We start from the raw sequence: 17,529 nt of genomic DNA, 5'->3' as shown, positions 1-17,529 counted from the left end.
ATAAGTTAAGGAAAACTCCTGTAACAATTTGTTGGGCCAGTATTCTAATTCTGTTTGCATTATCCTAAAGATAAAGATGATTAATGGATTTGCAGCTGTTACAGCCTTCCAAAGTACCATGAACTATTTAAATCATTCATATTTGTTTATTTTGTTAGTACATTGTATCTATGTAGCAACAAATAGGTGACAACACCCAGGAGGCTGTATGGGTTTTTGTGTAATCTGAATTGAGTGTAACAAGACAAGATGTTGAGAGAGATAACAAGCACGAAGAAGAAAGAGGTAAACTTATATTCAGAATAATTTAATGGGCTCTTCAGTGTTTGCCAAGTTAGTTATAAACATAACTTACACTTTGCTCAGAGACTATCAAATGCATAGAGCTGTTTGAAGGAGAAGATGCTTAGAAGAAAGACATGGTAAAAAGGAAGCTGTCTGTTATATGAAATTAGAAGGGTGTTCCGAGTGTTAGAGCCTCCATGAAAGATGTACAGAAGTGTTTGTGGAATAAGGGTACATAGAAATCTGAGGAGAAGATCTTGCAGAATAGAAGAAAATAATGATAGGTGGTAAGACTCAGGTGGGGCAAAGCTGAACAAAACCTAGTAGATTCAAACACTGCAGGATGGCAGTGTGGGTTGTGTGGAGAGCTTCAAAGAAATGAGGGGAAAACAGAAGTAAGTGTGCACAGTGGTGGCAGCTGGAAGTAAGACAGCAAAATCAGAATCTTCCCTTTGGGGAGAGTTCTTCACTGGAGAAGGTTAGTCAAGCATTGGAGTGGGCTGCACAGGGTGAAGTCTCCAGCACTGGAGGTGTTCAGGAGATGTGTGGATGTGGCACATGTCCCTCAGTGGCAGGGCTGGTGATGGGATCCAGTAAGTAAGGCTGGTGGTTGGACTTGGTGATCTTGAAGGTCTTTTCCAACCAAGATTCTGTGAAAACCAGCCTTTGCAGCAACCATCGTGGATCTGTATTAGTTTTAAGGAAGAGGATGGGATGTCTGTTAGGTGGGACATAAAGAAAGGAAGACAAGAAGTGTAAAATTTTGGAGTTATGGCACCATGTATGTGGAATTTGAGAATAGGAGATTAATTGAAGAGATGTGAAACAACAGATGAAGAATTTGTGGTGTGTTGTGATACTGTTTCTGCACTCCCATTGATTGGATAACTCCAGCTTACTGGAAGTATCCATTGTTGCAAGAATCACATGCACTCTCACTTGCATGATGTGTTGCCTCTTTCACATGAAGTTGCACCCTATCCCTGTTACAGAAATACTGTAATATCATGTGACAGTTATTGCCATGGTTAAGAATCTGTCAACATGTTCTTCAGAATATTTTCTGAAGAGCTTTAACTGCCTTTTGTAGTTCCTCAGTACAAAAAGTCAATATGGAGTTAATGTAATCAGAAGCGCTTTTTATATTTATTCAAAAATGTAAACATGCAAAAAATTGACTATTTTCTGTTCTTCTGTACCTTTTTCTGTTTTATAAGCTATAATCTAAAATATGGCCTTTTGAAGTTCTACAGGAGCTGTGCTCAACTTACCGTACGACTTAGTATTGCAACAGAGCTTGATTTTTGTATACTACTAGTAATTTGGTCACTATGAACTTGAGGTACTGCAAAACATTAACTCCAGCCGTAGTTCACTACGTAGTGGCTTTTTCCAGACCCTTAATTCAGTTTTACTGTTGTTTCTATTTCACTGCCTTTAGCTGCGCTTAAAGAGTTCAGAATTTTGAACTTTCTCGTTTGCTTTTTACAGGCTGCTTTGCTGAACTCCTTCCCCGCTATCTTTGATGAGCTGTTGCAGATGTTCACTGTGCAGGAAGTAGCAGAGTTTGTGAGGGGCACTCTGGGCAGCATGCCCAGTACTGTACACATCGGGCAGTCAATGGACGTCGTTAAGCTGCAGTCCATTGCGCGTACTGTCGACAGCCGCCTGTTCTCCTTCTCAGGTAAGATGGTGGGATGAAGCCAAGGTTGGCTCTGAACTAAGAGTAAGAAGATATTCCATAGAGTTTGCTGTCACCTCGTTGCAGACAGTTCATTACTGAGAGCTAATAAACTTGGTAATTATTTATCTATCCAGCATCGTTGTTACATATCTTCACTGGGTATCACTTTGTTTTTCTGTGGTAGGAAATATGAATAAATACATTGTAGATAAGTTGTATTACTGAAGGCTGATAAAATTCTGTACCTTAACAAGTCTCATTTCGTACATTGTTACTCTTTGATTGTTTGCCACTTTAGTTCCAAAGACATAGATAGGAAGACTAATCTACTTTCTAGCAAGCTAATTGGATGAGAAAGAAACAGGAAGACAGTTTCAAGAGAAGCCCACCATTCTTTTAAAGTGTATTTAATCCTTACATGGTAACTATCATACTTGTATAAATCAACATATTAGTAATTCTTTGTGACGGATTAAATGAATAAGGGCTGAAGATTGAGTTTATTTCAAATGAATGAAATTATGAATATAACAGAAGAAGATTAAAAGCACTGTAGGGCTTATCTACCCTAATCAGAAGTTAGTGCACTCAATACTCATCTCCCGAGTCAGCAATCTCCCATGTCCTTTCTATCTCTCAAAATATGATTCTATTTGCCAGACATCTTTTACCTACCAACCCTGCCTACTCTTCCAGTCTTGCAATTAAAGGAAGATCCACTCTCTTTTTCTTGGCTCCTTTACCTTCCATTTCTCCTATGAGTTCCTTGCCATCCTCCCACTTTTTTCCCTATTTTTTTCTGTTTTGGCTTCTGTCTTCAGCAGCTGCTGCCTGCTCTCCCTCTTTAAATACAGTTTAGGTTGGTAAGTCAGGTAAATGAGAAAAATCAGCCAGTTTCCAAGAGTCATATATTTGAGAAGCTCTCTTAGCTGTGACAACAGAGCTGAAAAGCACCTTGAAGTGAGGAAGGAGTCTGAACAGTAGAAAATCAAGGTCTGCATGTATCAGTTCACAAATACTGCTGTCAATCTGGAACTGTATTGAAGAGTTTGTGTATTCTGCATTTACAAACTTTTGAAATGAGATGTTCTATTAGTTCTTTATATACAGTTCTTGCGTGTTCTGCTGCCATCTATATGATAGAATTTGCACCAATTAATTAAATACGCTATTTGTCAGCAAACAAGTTTGGATACCTAAAGGCTACTGAATGAAGATAATTGAAATTCAGGTCTCTTTTTTAAGAATTGTGATCCTATTTTCCTTCTTTCAGAGTCCCGACGCATCCTGCTTCCTGTGGTTCTTCACCACATTCACCTTCACCTACGACAGCAGAAGGAACTTCTCATCTGCTCTGGGATTCTGAGTAGTATCTTCTCCATAATCAAGACCAGCTCTTTGGTAATCTGCTCCTTGACTTTCTAATTCCATCACTCACTTGTTAAATTGAAGGCTGAGCGAGTTGTGTCAGTTAATAGAGGTTTTGCAAAGATCCTTCTGAAAATGAATTTCTGCTGATTTTCTGTCAGCAAAAGAACATTTGTAGTCTGGGTCTGCTTTTGTATGTGTGACTCAAAGCATTCTGGTTACACAGTGTTCTTGCTGTTAGGAGAGGAAAAAAAGGTATATTCATTTACCTGATTTGACACAGTTTAATTTTCCTTATCCAAGCCCAGAACTTAGATGTCAGTGAAGTTCAAAAGCCCTATGCAGCTCTAGGATTTGTAGTTCTGCAAGGGACAGTAACTAGCAATTTATGATTCATGTTAAGTGAATACTCTAAAATTATCCAATCAATGAAATCACACGTACTTCTAGAAATTGCTGCTGAGTTTAAACACCCTGCTTCACTGATCATATAATAATCTGATCCAAGCGATAACTTGATCATTTAAAGCAGTGCTCACAAACAGAGGGTGGTGAAGCTTCCACACCTGACTCTAAAGGAGGAAGCTCATAGTGCTAAATATAAATTGTACCAGTGAGTACTTCTAATAACAAGTTACTGCTTTGTGTGAAAGGAATGAAATGAAAGGTATCAGGGTAATAAGCTAAATTAATTCTGCCATAGAATAAAGAGCACTGAACATAATCTGACCCCATTGTGTTCTAGAGTGTGTGCAGAACTTGGATTATAAATTTACATGTACATCCGTGACCCTGAATGTTTCTGTGAGAGGGAGGAGGTCACGCGCTGGCATCACAACAGCATCTGGTACCCATATTGAATTTGTTTGTACTTATTTGAACCTCCACTGTGGAGGTCTCTACCAAAGCGGATGTTTGTGGTATGGCTGGCTCAAAGAATTCTCTGCCAATCTGTCTTCTCCGGTCTCTAACTGTCTGTTTGCTTACCACTTACTGTAGGAGGGAGATGTCGTGGAGGAGGTTGAGATGATGGTGGAAAGCCTCCTGGATGTGCTTTTACAAACTCTGCTAACAATCATGAGTAAATCGCAGTCTCAGGAGGCGGTAAGAGGGCAGCGTTGCCCGCAGTGCACAGCAGAAATCACTGTTAGTAACTAACAATCAGTTTCTATTTCCTGCTTCTCTGTAACCTTTGGTTCAGTCCCTCACCACCGCAAGCACCTCATCATCATTAATCCTGCATGAATGCCCAGGGCTTTGTCTCTTTCTCTTAGTAAGTCACTGATCCTTTCCTTCCTCTGTGCTAGCAATGTCTGCGAGGAGCAGTTGTGCTAAAGGAGGCTTTTGTGGATTTCCAGGTTATTTTCTTGTTTATCTTTTCAGCTGTGATTGAGAATTAGTGATTAGAAGGTGGGGTATATGCTAACTGGGTTGCTGCCCAGGGCTTCCTCCCTGAATGGGCTTTGGACTCTGATTCCTAAGGCTGACAATACCATACTTTCAAGTGGGCAAGTCCCTTAGCACCACCCTGGAGATCTTTCATTCGTGTTCACTGATTATTTCTTACAAATGAAACACAGCATATTTTGGAAAAAGAAATAGCAGAGGCTAAGACAAGCTGTTGGGAGAAGTGGGAAAAGCCAGCAGTTTGTGTGGTGTGCCAGCGTACACCTAGGGAAAGAATCCTTTTCCTTGACATGTAGTGAATCAGGAGAAAAAGAACAGAAATGCTAATAAGCTTTTCTGGATTCATTGCCCTTGCTACTTTAGCTTATTCTAGTCTATTTGGTAGAGTCTCTAGCACAGTTTTTGCACAGTGTGTGATGTTAAGCTGTTTTACAGAGCATCTCTTTTCTAGTCTTGCTTTTTTGTCAAATGGCTGAAACCTCAGAGGCAGGCAAACACCAAGGCACATTTTTCACACAAATGAAAAGATGGTATCTTTCTATTTTATAGAAAGAGTGAAGAAAAACCCTGATAAAGAACAAGACATTTAGTAGATTTTACAGCATCTAGTGACATCTCATCTTCCTTTGACTTCTGCTTTTTAACTTAATGTTATTTATCACACGATCCATACATGCAAGAGCATGCCTTTTTTCCTAATGAAGTTCAGCCCTGTAAAAGTTCACCCCATGTCAAAGCTTCCAGGTAGATGCTTGAGCATCTATTGATTTAAGAATCAATAAAAATGAAGAGGAAAGTCCCAAGTTCAGAATACCCCCATATTTGTTCCTGAGTTTGTATTTGACAGCATGGCAGTAGGTGTAGTCTTTTTTAGATACCGATTAGAAAGCAGCTTGCATGTTTCACAGGGGGTGACAGTTAGAAGACATGCTCCTTACTTTCCTGTCACTGCCATACTCAGTATCTTGGACAAATTGCTTAACTTCTCTGTGCTTTACTTTCAGATATGTAAAATGGGGGAACCCATCTTTGGAAAACTCTTTGGGATACTGTGGTAACTTGTCAGGGTGCATCTGCTTTGCAGGCCAGAAATGTAATTGTAACTCACATAGGCTTACCCAAGCTACATTCAGAGTAGCTTAATGGAATACTGTTAATACTGTAGCTATTGACAGCAGGTAGCTTGGTGAGCACTAATAGCTAAATATTTACAGGATTCCAACACCTTTGGTAGCCCGTACTGATCCTGTGCTGTTATCACTATGCTGTTTTCAGTATCTCAGCAAATTTGTTTCAATTCTTCCTGGTACACCCGCATGAGCAGCAGTCACACCTTTGTTAGGCACGTAACTGAGAAGGTGACTGTCAAGAACTGCATGCTTGGAGAGAAATTCTTTAATGTCTGCATTAATGATTCAAAATGATTTTTGTTTAGACTACAATGCTTGTTAAAATCCATGTAAAAACAGCACTTGTGGTAGGTCTCTAAGAGATGTATTCCTGTATATAAAGAGTCATTCAAGAACTGTTAACATGCAGTATTTTTAATCTCTGTGCATGATAGCTTTCCCTCTCATAGGCATGGGGCCATTTCAGACCCCTCCCTTTATACCTTACCCCAAGTTGAGTTTTATATGCACAAAATTTCAGATTGTCTGATCTAAAGAATTTCTCATTTGGTCAACAGGGAGAATACGTGTCCTGTCTTTTATCTTTGCTTCGTCAGATGTCAGACACTCATTTCCAGCACTTGCTGGACAACTTCCAAAGCAAGGATGAACTAAAGGTACAGCAGAACATGATGTTGAATGAGAAAGCAGAGGGAATCCCTCAGGCTTTACTTGCTCTGCTAATCATTCCCATTCTCTGGCACTCTGGTTTTGTAAACCTTCCTTTCCCTCTTATGATAATAGATGTTGTGTCAAAAGAGTGTTTCAAACCTGTTTTGGGATACATATGTTTCTAGCAAATGGAGCCTTTCTTGGAAAAGCAGCAATCTTGCTACTTGATTTTATGCACCCTTGCCAAATTTGTGACCTTTAACTTCAGTTATGGCTTTTGATGACCTTGTGGTTGATGAGGGGCTCAGATGGCTTTTTTGTCACTGTCATTTTGAAATGCACCTCTCAAAACAACAGAGACGAACTTTTTGTTTCATCATCTGTAGGATAGAGGTATATCTCAGACAAAGGTCTATTTAAGAGGCTGAATAACTTTATTTATAAAGATAAGATTGCTTTTGATTAACATGGCACTTAATAAAATAGAGACAATGAGAAGAGTGTGATGTGGCAGGAACTTATGTTGCCTTAACAAGTGTGAAGGAAAAGCAGTAAGAAGTCCTTCCTGAATAGTCTTTCTAGATCATATGCATATAGAGAGGCTGAATAAATCAGGAAGATAAATTTGTGATAGAGGAATTCTTGCCTCCTGGTAGCAGGGTTCAGTGTATCTCAGGTTGATAGTTACTTGAGATTATTACCTTTCAGATAATTGAATTGCTCATAGGAAAATGATTTGATAAATTAAATCATATTAATTCTCGTTAAATATTTTTTTAAAACTATCTACACTATCATTCTTACGTTAAACCAACACAAGGATTTGTGGTTGAATTAAAATCTGTCCTTATTGCCATAAGAATGAATGCTAAGGAAATGCTCAGCAGCATGACAGGCTGAAGGTATTATCCCCAACTTTTTTTTTCCAGCTATCAGTTCATCTGATATGCGTTATCTCCTTAGCTTTTCCTTCAGACATTGCCCTTTTACCACTGCCGTGCCTATCAAAATAGGTGGCTTTACTTTCAGAGCAGCCTTCGCACATTATACTCATAAGGAAGATTTTTGTCTCACTGTGAAAGTTGAGATTTAAACAGCTACAACCCAATCAGTACATATTAGATGCAAATAAAGCAATATTTGTATTTGTTGTTACCATGTTTTCACATGGATGGCCTAGTGCTCAAATGGAGCATGCTGAGCTGAAGAAGTGCTTGTAATCAAGAACACAGATCTTCAGCTGCTAATGACTTTTTTTTTTCACCTATGCAATAGGAGTTCCTCCTGAAGATTTTCTGTGTATTTCGGAACCTCATGAAAATGAGTGTCTTTCCTCGAGACTGGATGGTGATGAGGTTGCTCACCAGCAAGTAAGTAGAGAAGCAGGTATAAACTTCTGTCATTCTATATCAGATTTTTTTTCTCCTGTGCACTCAAAACCTGTGATGCAGTGTGTTTCATCAGATTGAAATGTTGTGATCAAGACAGAATCCTGCAGTACTTATCCCAGTTCTTTCCTTCTTTTGACACATTGGACCAAACTGGGACTTACAGTTGTCGTTCTGTATGTTATAATCTACCAATATGCAAAGGTGTGAAAAATTAGAGGTTTAAACCCAAAGCTTGAAGTAGCTGCACTGGGGATAAGAGTGGCACAAACAGCCATCTTTACCCTCCCTAGAAGCACTCAGGTATGTTAGAAGAAGAGGATTAGACCTCAGCAATGATACCAGGCACATTGCACACATTTATTTTTCAGTTGAGTTGTCAGTGGCCTGCTTAATTTTTTTTATCATTCTTTCTTCAGTTAAGTGCCACACTCTGAAATGATAGCAGTGTGATGAACACTCAGTGGCTGAATTATTTGCTAGTTTCTTGTTGCGTTAGACAAACTAGCTGTGGAGTTACTACCAGATGAGGACTGGAGGGGTTCCCATAACAGGAATGTGTCCTGGTCAGCGTGTCGTGCTCCGTGAGTTCACAACACAATGAAAAGTGAAAGGAGTGGATCTCAGTATTTCAGGATGTCAGATTAAATGGTGTTTGTAAGAAAAGATATTTTGTTCTAAATTCTTAGGCTAAGATAAATACATTTAGCAGTGCTTTTGGAAGTATCGTGTGCATGTGGATCAGAGATTTGCTATTGTTTTTCAATGTTGCTGAAGCTGTATCTACATGCTATGAATTCCTGAATTTATTGCACGGCTTGATTGCTTTGCATTGAAGTGTCCTTATAGCTACCTCGTGTCCTAAGTAGTGGTGGGAGGGACGGAGGCAGTGTTGAGAAATGCAGAAATACTCAAAAAACGTGTTATTGTGTGACTGATAAAGTACTATTGTATAGCCAAGAATTAAAACAGCTCAAGTATCTTAAGTTGCTGTTTTTTGGGAAAAAAAACCCAACCATTTCTGTTAAAACAGAGGAAAAACAGATGTATTCTTCTGTTTCACTTCAGGTGATATGGCCCAGCCATACAATAGATACCATTTTAAAAGCTCATGTGTTAATTCCCTAATAATGAATAAGGTTCTTTACCTTTTGTCACATACTACAGGCTGCTGATGAAAACATAGAAAGATAAGTGACTTCTAGCAAGTTTTACTTACAGAAATTCCATGAAGAATGCGTGCCTGTGTGTGTAGTGGAATCAACGCATGCAGTACTGTAGTGTGATTTATACTTCAGATTCAAATGTTTCCTCTTTTCTTGTCTTTTTTTGACTGCAGTATCATAGTTACAACAGTTCAGTACCTGTCTTCTGCACTGCACAAGAATTTCACAGAAACGGACTTTGACTTTAAAGTAAGGATTGATACTGAGAATATGTTGTGGCGTCTTCTTAAAGTAGTAGCACCAAAAGAGCAAGAACTGCTCTCTGTATTTGCTGGTTAAATTTGCAGCACTTATTTGATTTTGAGGAAGATGATCTGATCGATAAAAGAACTTCTCTGGATTGAGGGAAGTACAGAACAGAACGCTCAGATCAGGCAAATGAAGCCCTTTGCAAAGGAAACAAATATTTACTTAAGCAGAGGAGCTAATGAAGCTGTTGTCTCACAAATCTGAGGATCGTAAAATATGGACTCAGGCAGTGCTTTCCCTGAAGTTGGGCTCTGCATAATCTTCTCCCAGGGGTCTCCCTCTTTGGCTGTAGACTTAAACCTTGGAGGAATGCACTATCTTAAGAGTGTTTTCCATATTGCCTGATAACAGATTCGCAGATTGCAGATAACAAGTTTGGTGTTACTAAGGAAGAGCAGCCAGATGTGTGCCTTTGCACATATGCACGCAGCATGATTGCATAGCCTCATTTCTTTGGGAAAAGACACTAAATTATAGGACTGTCATTCACATTATTATGTAATCTCCGTTTCTTGATGGATAAAATCTGTTTAGCCTTGAGACAGTGAACAATATAAACTTTGTTGTAGTAATCAGGTTTAGTCATTTTTGAACATTAGTGCTAAGAGTTATTCTCTTTATTTCCTATCCATTGGAATCCTAATGTGTTTTGTATCCCAGAGTTTAAGCTATATATTGGATTACATTACATCTTGCTTTGAAAAAGGATCCTATCTACAAAGGAACATTGTATGGCAACAGTGATAAGAGAAGGGAGAACAGTGTGGAACTGAAGGAGTGGAGATATGAGTAGAAGTTAGGAGGAAAATCTTTAGGCAGGGGGCAGTGGGGCACTGGAACAGATTGCCCAGAGAAGCTTTGGGTGCCCATCCCTAGAGATTTTCAAGGCCAGGCTGGATGGAGCTTTCAGTAACCTGATGCAGTGGGTAGATGATCTCCAGGGTCCCTACCAGCCTAAATTATCCTATGGTGTCTTCCTATGCTTGTTAAAACTTATTCCTTTGGAGTGTAAGACTATAAAACTTCCTTCCTGTTTTACAGGTGTGGAACTCTTATTTCAGCCTGGCGGTGCTGTTCATAAACCAGCCAAGCCTCCAACTAGAAAATGCCACACCAGCTAAGAGAAAGAAGATAATAGATAAGTAAGAAAATCTCTTGTTGGCTTCCCAGTCTTTTCTGCCACCTGAAAAACTGAGACTTCTTTTTCTACCACAGGTCTCTTTGATTTATTCTGGAAGGTGGGATGTGGAAGTGCTCCACATAAGTAGATCTCCTAATATAGTGATCTGTGATAAGTCAGATGTTTGGTATTTTTATGTTGGCTTGAATGTGAATTTAATGTGAATGAAGTTGATGCCTCCAAGCGTCAGTATGTTGGAGGTGGTTGAATAATGCCCTATATTGTGCTGTAAGTTTCAGTTAGCCATGAAGTTGGACTTAATGATCTTTGTAAGTTCTTTCCAGTTAAACTACTGTAGTCTTTTTGAACATCACTGACTTTTGAGGTTTATTTTTTTCCTGTTAGGCAGTTATCTATCTCTTCTCTTTCAGATATGGTGATATGAGAGTGATGATGGCATATGAGCTCTTCAGCATGTGGCAGAACTTAGGTATGACTCTTCATTCTCTGTCCTAATAATTGAAGCTGAGGTAACTCCTGATTTCTGTTAGAATTTTGATGGTATTTTTAGCATCACACAATACTTTCTCTTAGCATCTGTAAAACCAGGAAGCATTTCTCTTCTCCTACCAAAAATCCTTTTCTGCACCATCTTCGTTTGAAGTAATGCATTCCTACCAATTTAAATACTTTCTACTCAAATACAACCATGGAAGGCATTAGTTTGACATAATCAGTGACAGTTTTTATGTATCTGCAAATATAAAATCAGCTTTCTCTGATCCCTTGAACTGTGCTGCAGTTTGCATCTTCATATGGAGATATTCTTTGACATCTCTCTCCCATTCTAGACTGTAGAGCAGATACTTACATTTTCATAGGTGTAATTAATTTTATACATGTGGAGATGATTCAAAGCTGAAGTTGTGGTAGGAAATTATAGCTGCAGATGTTTGGTTCTAATGCCTGGAAATGACATACAATAAAAGTTCTTTCTTTGAGTCTTCTGCTATGTAATGCGCATATAGTAACGAATTATACATTACTGCTTAAAAATAACCCGAAACTGAAAAGCTTTATCCACAATAATGCGAGATTGTGATAAAATTTCCACTTCTGCAGTTCACCTTTTCGTTATGTATTTTGATAAAGAAGTTAAGTATGTTACACAGAAAATATGTGTCTCCACAAGTCTCAAAAGCTAAATGGAGAATTTCATCTAGGACTTCTGCTTTGAGAAGCGCCCTGTGGCAGTCTTGGGTTTAACTAGTTCAGGATTTTATTTATACAACATCCAAATAAAATCTTGACTAGGTGAGAGCAAGTCTGGCTAGGCCAGCATCCTGTCTGTATTGGGATGAAAATGAATACCTGTAGGAACATTGGAGGACAAAGGAAGCATATGGGATTCTACAGGACATGAGAAAAAGGTGCTGATAGAGGTGACAGATTATGCAAATGTTCATTATGCAATTATGTTCAAATAGCCAAATATTATCATTTTATATGTAGACCACAAATGTGATAATGAGCTGGATGGGAGCTACCTGTAAAATGCCATAAATAAAACCAGCAAAAAGCTTTTTGAGGAAATACAAAAGAATCTTCAGTAAGGGAGGGGGGTTTATATTAGGCTGCAAGTTTTCTGTACTTGTCCTTGGTTCTGGAGCAGCTGTTCTGGCCCCACTTTCTGCAGAACAACACAACAACGTGATGATCAGGAAGATAACTGTAGAAGTGAAAAGAAAAAAAACTTAATGTGAAAAACTGAATAAACCTGACCATCTCTCACAGCTAAGGTGATGCTGCCAGTTTTGAAACATCTGTGTAGGAATAAGGAGACTTTCCAATGTATTGGAGATTGAGAAACTGAAAAATTGTAGGAGAAAAATTCAAGTAGGAAGAAAGAACCCTCTTACAGATGTAGAGATATTTATCACTGGGAGTTCAAAATATGGCTGTTTGATTTGTTCTCTGCAACTGCACAGTAAGCAGACACAGAGTACATTGTGAGCAAAATGCCTTTTGTTCCTGTTGCTGAGAAGCAGTGCTGTTTCTATCTTAGTCAAGGTCAGTTACAGAACTGTGACTCCTATAGAACCAAAATGAAGAGCTCTGTGGTTCTTTGAAATCTAAATATGTTCTGTGAAATAGAGTAGTTCTCACCAACCTTTTCAAAATATTTTCCTTCATAAGTTGGAAATGCGTGTGGTCTCTTTTCCCCTGGCTAGTATGTTTTAATTTAGTTGGTTTTAACAATTTGAATTCCCCTGCAAGTGAGATGCACCGACAGTTTTTGCTGAAGGCTTTTGTAGTGAAATTAAAAACCCTGGGGGCTCTGCAGGGAACGGCATAAAGCAAATGCTGTTGTTTCAGTCCATTTAGGAAAAGTATTTAGCATTCTTCAAAGCTTCTTCAAAGCTTTAGCGTTCTTCATGTTTGTGCCTATGATTTTACATTGGGCCCAATATTGTCACTCTTGCAGAGGCACATCTTCATCTCAGCAACAGAGAACAAATGCTTTTATTTAATCACCATTGCTCTGTGTTGTACAGGGGAGCATAAGATTCACTTTATTCCGGGAATGATTGGCCCCTTTCTTGGTGTGACACTCGTCCCACAGCCAGAAGTCCGGAATATCATGATTCCCATCTTTCATGACATGATGGACTGGGAGCAGAGAAAGAATGGCAACTTCAAACAGGTGAGGCAGCTTCCCAGTCATGGGTAGCCATGGACAGTTCATGTGCTTGCTCTGTCTTTCTTGCAGCTCCCAGCTAGAAGCAAGGAATGCATATCTGTTGATCCACATCCAATAGGGACGAAGATGTTGTCATGAATTGTTCACATGAAAATAATAGATTTGAAGCATGGCTCACAAAACTATTACAGGCCACTCACGATTATTTAAGCAGTGCATTTAACAGCAAGCTGCGTTTCCTCTGAATGTAGAGAAGAGCAATGAGAAAGGGATAAGAATTTCTGAAGTGCTGGGCTCACAATTTGTTGATTTCCACGCAGCTTGTCAGCTATGAAATGAGTCACACTGCAAACTAGAAAAAAAGACTTAACAGTTCAGCCAGGGTTGTTGGCCTTTACTTCTCTGTATTCAGTTTCCAGACAGAAGACAGTATTGTATAACTAAATAATTACACCGTGCTTTGAAACTGATTTTGTGACTGAATATTCTTGGAGAAATTATAGCCGCTCTGCTGGAATGGTTGAGCCCAACACAAGTTCCTTTGCTGGCACCTGCCATGAGCTGTGATTGCAGAGCAGCCAGGAGAGTGCTTGTTTAGTTGCCCAGTCATAATCAGAGATTGGTGTAAATTTTCCACTGTAAAACAGATCTTGGAAGTTCGAAGTGTGGATAATAAAGGATAAGCTTGGAATGGATCCTCAGGTGATGCGGCTTTCTTCTTGTTGTGTTTGGGGCCATGCAGGTGGCAAGGGCCTGCAGATAGGTGATCTGACAGTTCTACCAGACAGTCACACAGTGCAAAGCATGTCCAGAAATTGTTTGACTTTGTATTTAAATTATCATAATGTGGTATTAAAGTGTCAGTTACAGTCTGTCATCCCAGGAGAGAAACAGACCTTTTCCTTAACCTGAACCATTAAAAACTATGTGGAAGAGTATTACCAAGAGCTTCTGTGGAGTTTTTTTTCTCTTCAGCTCCCTTGATTTTTATTTCTACTGCTGTTATTTTGGTGACATTTGATTGTGGTGCTCTTTTTGCTGTAGGTGCTGTATTAACATAACAATGGAACAGTTTCTGCTCTGGCATTTGCAGTTAGAAGTACCACAGTCGTCTTCTAGTTCCTGGATCTGATTATACTTTCTGCATCAAAGATGAACTCTTCATAACCATTTAATTTTTATACTCACTGATGTGTTCTACGCTACAGCCACAAAAATCTTTCTTAAACATAACAATCAGTACAAGATGCATTAAATCTTACTAGCAGCTCAAAGAAGTCATTTTTTGTCCAGTCTAAAGCTAAACAGCTGGACACATGCACCAAAGTTTTTGGATGAGTTATTGTAGCTCGTGAACAAAGAGAGTGCTTGTTTGTTTTAATTGTGAAGTTGGGTTGACTTTTCTAACAACCAATTTAGTATTCAAAAATACAAAAATCCAGGAAATCCATTTTTATGCTTTTTCTTTCTTACTTTTTGTTTTCCCAGTAGTTTGTTTTATCAAGGTAATTTTTTGTGCAGTGGAACATAGCAGTGCAGTCTGGTTTATGGACTAAATCATGACTCCTTTCATTGATTTCAGTAACAGGAGCACCAGTGCCATCTGTGTGTCTCTGGGTGATTTACTCTTCCTTCTCATCTTTCCTTCCTTTGCAGTTTGTCAGCTAAAAAACAGAGGAACTCAAACTATCTTAATGGTTAACTAAAAACATGCCGCATTTCTACAAACCACATCAACCTTTAGAAACCTCTGTCTTCATTAGTATTGAAAGCATGTTTTCTCTCAGTCTTCCAAGAACACACAAAAAAACAAAAAGAACCCTTTAATATTAGATATGTGGCATTCTGCACTTGAAGCAATTTTATTGGAATATCTGATATCAAACTTGACTATGGAGCATTAGAGTCCATGAATGTGTAAAATGGATGTGTATTCCTTACCTTTGTAAAGGAAGAGAGGCGTAACAATGCTGTTCTGTCCCTGTACATGTGTGAAAAGGAAATGCATCATATGCTCATAGAGAAGTCACTGAGTTTAATGAACAAATCTTGCAATGTAATTACGTCTCGGTGATTGAAAGTCAGTTACCTACCAGCAGAACCATCACAGCAGACTAGTGGTGATCATGCCATAAATTAGTTTCTCTGCATGGATATTATGATTTTGACACAGGATGTACTTTGTTTGATGTATTTGCTCAGAGAAATTGTTTTCAGAGTGATTTGTTTGATAAGAGAATGAACATCAGAAACTCCTGGGAAGAAGCAGCGTTACCTCCCCCGGGATGTTCATTTATGCTCTGATAGGCAAATAGATAATTTTATTCTAGTCCTTCTATTTCACTGCAAAATAAGAAAAGTGTTTCCATTTAACTGAGCCACAGAGAAGTAAATTGCTCGCGCACAGAAGTGGGAAGGCTCCAGGGCATGAGAAATAAAATGTTCTTCCAGTCCTCTTAGTGTTTGGAACTCATCATGTACATGAGCAGCTGATTTGTAACCAATTTGTAACCAATCTCATCCAGGTGGAAGCTGAGTTGATCGATAAGCTGGACAGCCTGGTATCCGAAGGAAAAGGTGATGAGAACTACAGAGAACTCTTCAGCCTGCTGTAAGCCATGCCAGTTTCTGCTCACTCTGTGTTGTGTGGGGTCACTGAAGCAGTCAAGGCAGTCATCTGTGCTGCAGTAGCAGCTCTAGTGCTGATCTTCAGGGAATGTAGTAAAGGGCACCCTGGCAGGTTTTCATGACATGGCTCTCAGTGAAACAGAGCTCTGTCAAGCTAGTTCTGAAAAGATAAAACTGTATCTTTCTGTGCCTTTCTTCCATACAATCCAATAGCAGGCTGCACAGGTAAGTTGTTGTCATTGTTCTGTAAAAATTGATTTGCTGGAGATGCCAATGCCTTTCTTTTCACTTAGCAGTATGCAAAATTGTGGCCTTAGGTCTGGTTTGAGGTCTAGCAGGTCAGCCTTGTTAGAGCAAGAGATTTTCCTCTGCATTGTCCTTTGCTGCTTCCAGTTTTTGAAGGCTGCGCTCTGAGTTGGCTCAGGAGATGTAAACTCTGCTTTTTGCATAGTCCATCACAACACTGTATTTCCACTGCCTTTCAGATGTGCAGTACTCGTAAGCATGAACAAAAGACTTAAAATCTGACTTTCAACTTAGTTATCTTTGATTACTCAGCTGTCTCTAAATTGTATTTCTAAAGGCCCTAGTTTATATCAGAAGGACTTTGAGAGTCCAAAGCAGTTAACACTAAGTCTTTTAATATTCCAGTGAGCCAAAGACATCATTAGCAAAATTTAGGCCATACGTTAAGGCCAATGAGGTAGATATTATGCTGGGAGTCTGTTATAGAACAGGCAAGCAGGATGAAGAGCTGGATGAAATCTTCTGCAGGAAGCCAGGAGAAATCTCACCATCACTAGCCCTTAGTGAGGGGCCAGTCAGGGCAGACTTCAGATTCCCAGGTGTTTGCTAAAGCTCAGTAAAGCGGAGTGGAAATGGGTTAGGAAATTCCTGGAGTATTAGAAAAATAAATACATGAGGCTCTCTAGTGGGGACCAGAAAAGCAGAGAAGTCCTTACCCTTATGAAAGGGAGCTTGCATCAGAAATAGTATGGCCAGCAGGACTAGGAAAGGGGTTGTCCCTTGAGTGCTGTGTTCGGTTTTGGGCTTCTCACTGTGATAAGATACTGAGTTGCTGGAAGTTATTCAGAGAAGAGCTAGTGGTGGGACTGGAAGGCAAGACTTAGGAGGAGCAGCTGAGGGAACTGAGGTTGTTTAACCTGCAGAAAGGGAGGCTGAGGGGGGACCACATCATTCTATAAACGTCTGAAAGGAGGTTGTAGCAAGGTGGGCGTCAATCTCTCTTCTCAGGTGACAAGTGGTAGAACATGAGGAAAACTGCCTCGAGTTGCACCAGGAGAAGGTTAGGTTGGATTTTAGGGATAATTCCTTCACATAAAGGTTGGAAAGCACTGCAACGGGCTGCCTAGGGCAGTGGGGGGGCCCCATGCCGGGAGGTGGTCACATCCCACTAAGGTCTGGATGTGGCGCTGAGGGGTGTGATTTGGTGGTGGGATTCAGTAGGTCAGGTTGGTGGCAGGTCAAGGCCGAGGTCACCTTGAAGGTGGTGACATTGAAGATCTTTTTCAACCTAGATGATTCCGTGATTCTGTATTCAGACCATCTCATGTGTCCCTCAGCAATGTTCAGGCAGTTTGAGGCATAAAGCTTTGCATTTCTTGGTTCACATTTGTTGACTCATTTACTGTCAGGACGGATAAGCCTGCCCATCTGTATGCTTTCCATAGA

General features: G+C 39.6%; 1 protein-coding gene across 8 annotated transcripts in view; it reads left to right on the top strand.

Moving 5' to 3' along the window:
- Window positions 1–17,529, top strand: part of DOCK3 (dedicator of cytokinesis 3) — a 185,848-nt gene that overhangs the window by 129,110 nt on the left and 39,209 nt on the right. For 7 of the 8 annotated variants that reach the window (XM_048956981.1, XM_048956985.1, XM_048956986.1 and 4 more), the window contains exons 24-33: window positions 1,777–1,969; window positions 3,243–3,370; window positions 4,337–4,483; window positions 6,432–6,530; window positions 7,801–7,895; window positions 9,253–9,328; window positions 10,430–10,530; window positions 10,940–10,998; window positions 13,064–13,212; window positions 15,735–15,820. In XM_048956981.1, coding sequence (XP_048812938.1) covers window positions 1,777–1,969; window positions 3,243–3,370; window positions 4,337–4,483; window positions 6,432–6,530; window positions 7,801–7,895; window positions 9,253–9,328; window positions 10,430–10,530; window positions 10,940–10,998; window positions 13,064–13,212; window positions 15,735–15,820 — 1,133 coding nt within the window. The remainder of the gene's footprint in view (window positions 1–1,776; window positions 1,970–3,242; window positions 3,371–4,336; window positions 4,484–6,431; window positions 6,531–7,800; window positions 7,896–9,252; window positions 9,329–10,429; window positions 10,531–10,939; window positions 10,999–13,063; window positions 13,213–15,734; window positions 15,821–17,529) is intronic. The other variant, XM_048956982.1, reaches the window with a different exon arrangement.

The sequence above is a fragment of the Lagopus muta genome, chromosome 11, assembly GCF_023343835.1.
Source record: "Lagopus muta isolate bLagMut1 chromosome 11, bLagMut1 primary, whole genome shotgun sequence".
Classification (NCBI taxonomy): Eukaryota; Metazoa; Chordata; class Aves; order Galliformes; family Phasianidae; genus Lagopus; species Lagopus muta.
Note: the sequence above shows the minus strand (reverse complement) of the source record. Positions and strands in the feature narration are given on the sequence as shown.